At 39.4% G+C, this 1,659-nt stretch overlaps 1 protein-coding gene across 1 annotated transcript; it reads right to left on the bottom strand.

Annotated features, from left to right (window-relative positions):
* Positions 1 to 531: 531 nt before the first annotated feature.
* On the bottom strand, positions 532 to 1,261 carry LOC110109685. The gene has a single exon (XM_020840873.2). The coding sequence runs from the start codon at positions 1,135 to 1,137 to the stop codon at positions 532 to 534; it is 606 nt and encodes a 201-aa protein (XP_020696532.1). The 5' UTR covers positions 1,138 to 1,261.
* Between the last annotated feature and the right edge of the window lie 398 nt (positions 1,262 to 1,659).

The raw sequence follows: 1,659 nt of genomic DNA, 5'->3' as shown, positions 1-1,659 counted from the left end.
ACACATACCTTAGCCTTCCCTTAGTCTTCCCTACAATTTCCCTAGCTTTCTTCGCCGGAAAACTCGCCGGAGCCGCCACCCGAGGAGTTCCCCTCCGCCTTGCCCGTCCGCCCTTACCTCCCCCTTCGATTCGGTCGCACGAAGGAATGAGGGGACCGAATAGAATTGGTCCCCTTAAGGCTTAGGAGTTAAGGGAAAGGTCTAATTACATATTTTCCCTCACTTAAGTAACCCATACTTGAATAAACATTAAGGGTACTTTGGGTATTATGAGACTTCTCTTAATTTTAATTCCTAAATTAAGCAAAATTAAATATAAATTCTATACATCAAATTTCTTAGAATTTTGCATAGAATTTTTCAAAATTATTTCCATCGAAATTCGACAACCTCGAATTTTTCACTTAAAACTCGTCGCGACGCTTTGAAAAGCGTGCGAGGTCTAAAATGACGTTTTGCGGGTTTTACAATTCTCCCTCCCTTATAAAAATTTTGTTCTCAAAATTTAAGACAAGCTTAAGAAATCATACCTTAGACAAATAAGTGAGGGTAGCTCTCCCTCATTTTCTGATTCCTTCTCCCAAGTAGCATCTTTCTTCCATGCTTCCACATAACTTTGACATAAGGAATCTCTCTACTACGAAGCTGCTTAACATCATAATCTATGATCTTCTCAAGTTCTTCTACAAATGTCAGATCTGGTTGGATGTCTATTACTTCAGTACTTATCTTCAGGGCTTCATCTGAAATGTATTTCTTCAGGGAAGAGATGTGGAATACATTATGTACTCCACTCATGTGAGATGACAAAATCAATCTGTAAGCCACACTACCAACTCTCTCTGAAATCTCAAAAGGGCCAACATACCTTGAACTCAATTTCCCAATATTGCCAAATCTCTTTACACCCTTCATAGGACTAACCTTGAGGAATACAAACTCTCCAACCTCAAACTCAACAAATCTATGTTTGGCATCATAGTACTTCTTCTGTCTATCTTGCACAGCCTTCAATCTATCACGAATCCGTCTTATCTTTTTAGTAGCATCATCTACTAAATCAGCTCCAATGATCTTTCTCTCCTGCCTCAGCCCAACATAAAGGAGTTTTACACCTCCTTCCATATAAAGCTTCATAGGGTGCCATACCAATACTTGCCTGGAAGCTATTGTTATAGGCAAATTCAATCAATGGAATGTGTCTCCCATTTACCACCAAAATCTAGTACACATAATCTGATTAAATCCTCCAATGTCTGAATAGTCCTCTCTAATTGACCATCTATTTGAGGGTGAAAGACTGTACTGAAAGTATGTCTAGTGCACATTGCCTCTTGAACCTTCCTCCATAATCTAGAGGTAAATCTCCCATCTCTATCTGATACTATCGATCTTGGTAAACCATGAAGTCTATCAATCTCATTAATATAAACACTTGCCAACTTCTCAACAGCATCAGATTGTTTCATAGGTAAAAAGTGCGCTGACTTGGCCAACCTATCAATGATCATCCATAAAGCATCATGACCAGTTCTAGATCTAGGCAATCCAACCACAAAATCCATGGCTATGTCTTCCCACTTCCATTCTGGTATAGGTAAAGGCTGCACTGGCTTTTGATGTTCTACCTTAACCATCTGGCAAACTGTATACTTAGCC

This window comes from Dendrobium catenatum, unplaced genomic scaffold (assembly GCF_001605985.2).
Source record: "Dendrobium catenatum unplaced genomic scaffold, ASM160598v2 original_scaffold_112438, whole genome shotgun sequence".
Classification (NCBI taxonomy): Eukaryota; Viridiplantae; Streptophyta; class Magnoliopsida; order Asparagales; family Orchidaceae; genus Dendrobium; species Dendrobium catenatum.
This window is presented reverse-complemented; position numbering and strand designations above follow the sequence as displayed.

Coding starts and splice junctions, on each gene's coding strand:
- LOC110109685 (XM_020840873.2), bottom strand. CDS start 1,137: ATGAAGCTTTATATGGAAGGAGGTGTAAAACTCCTTTATGTTGGGCTG.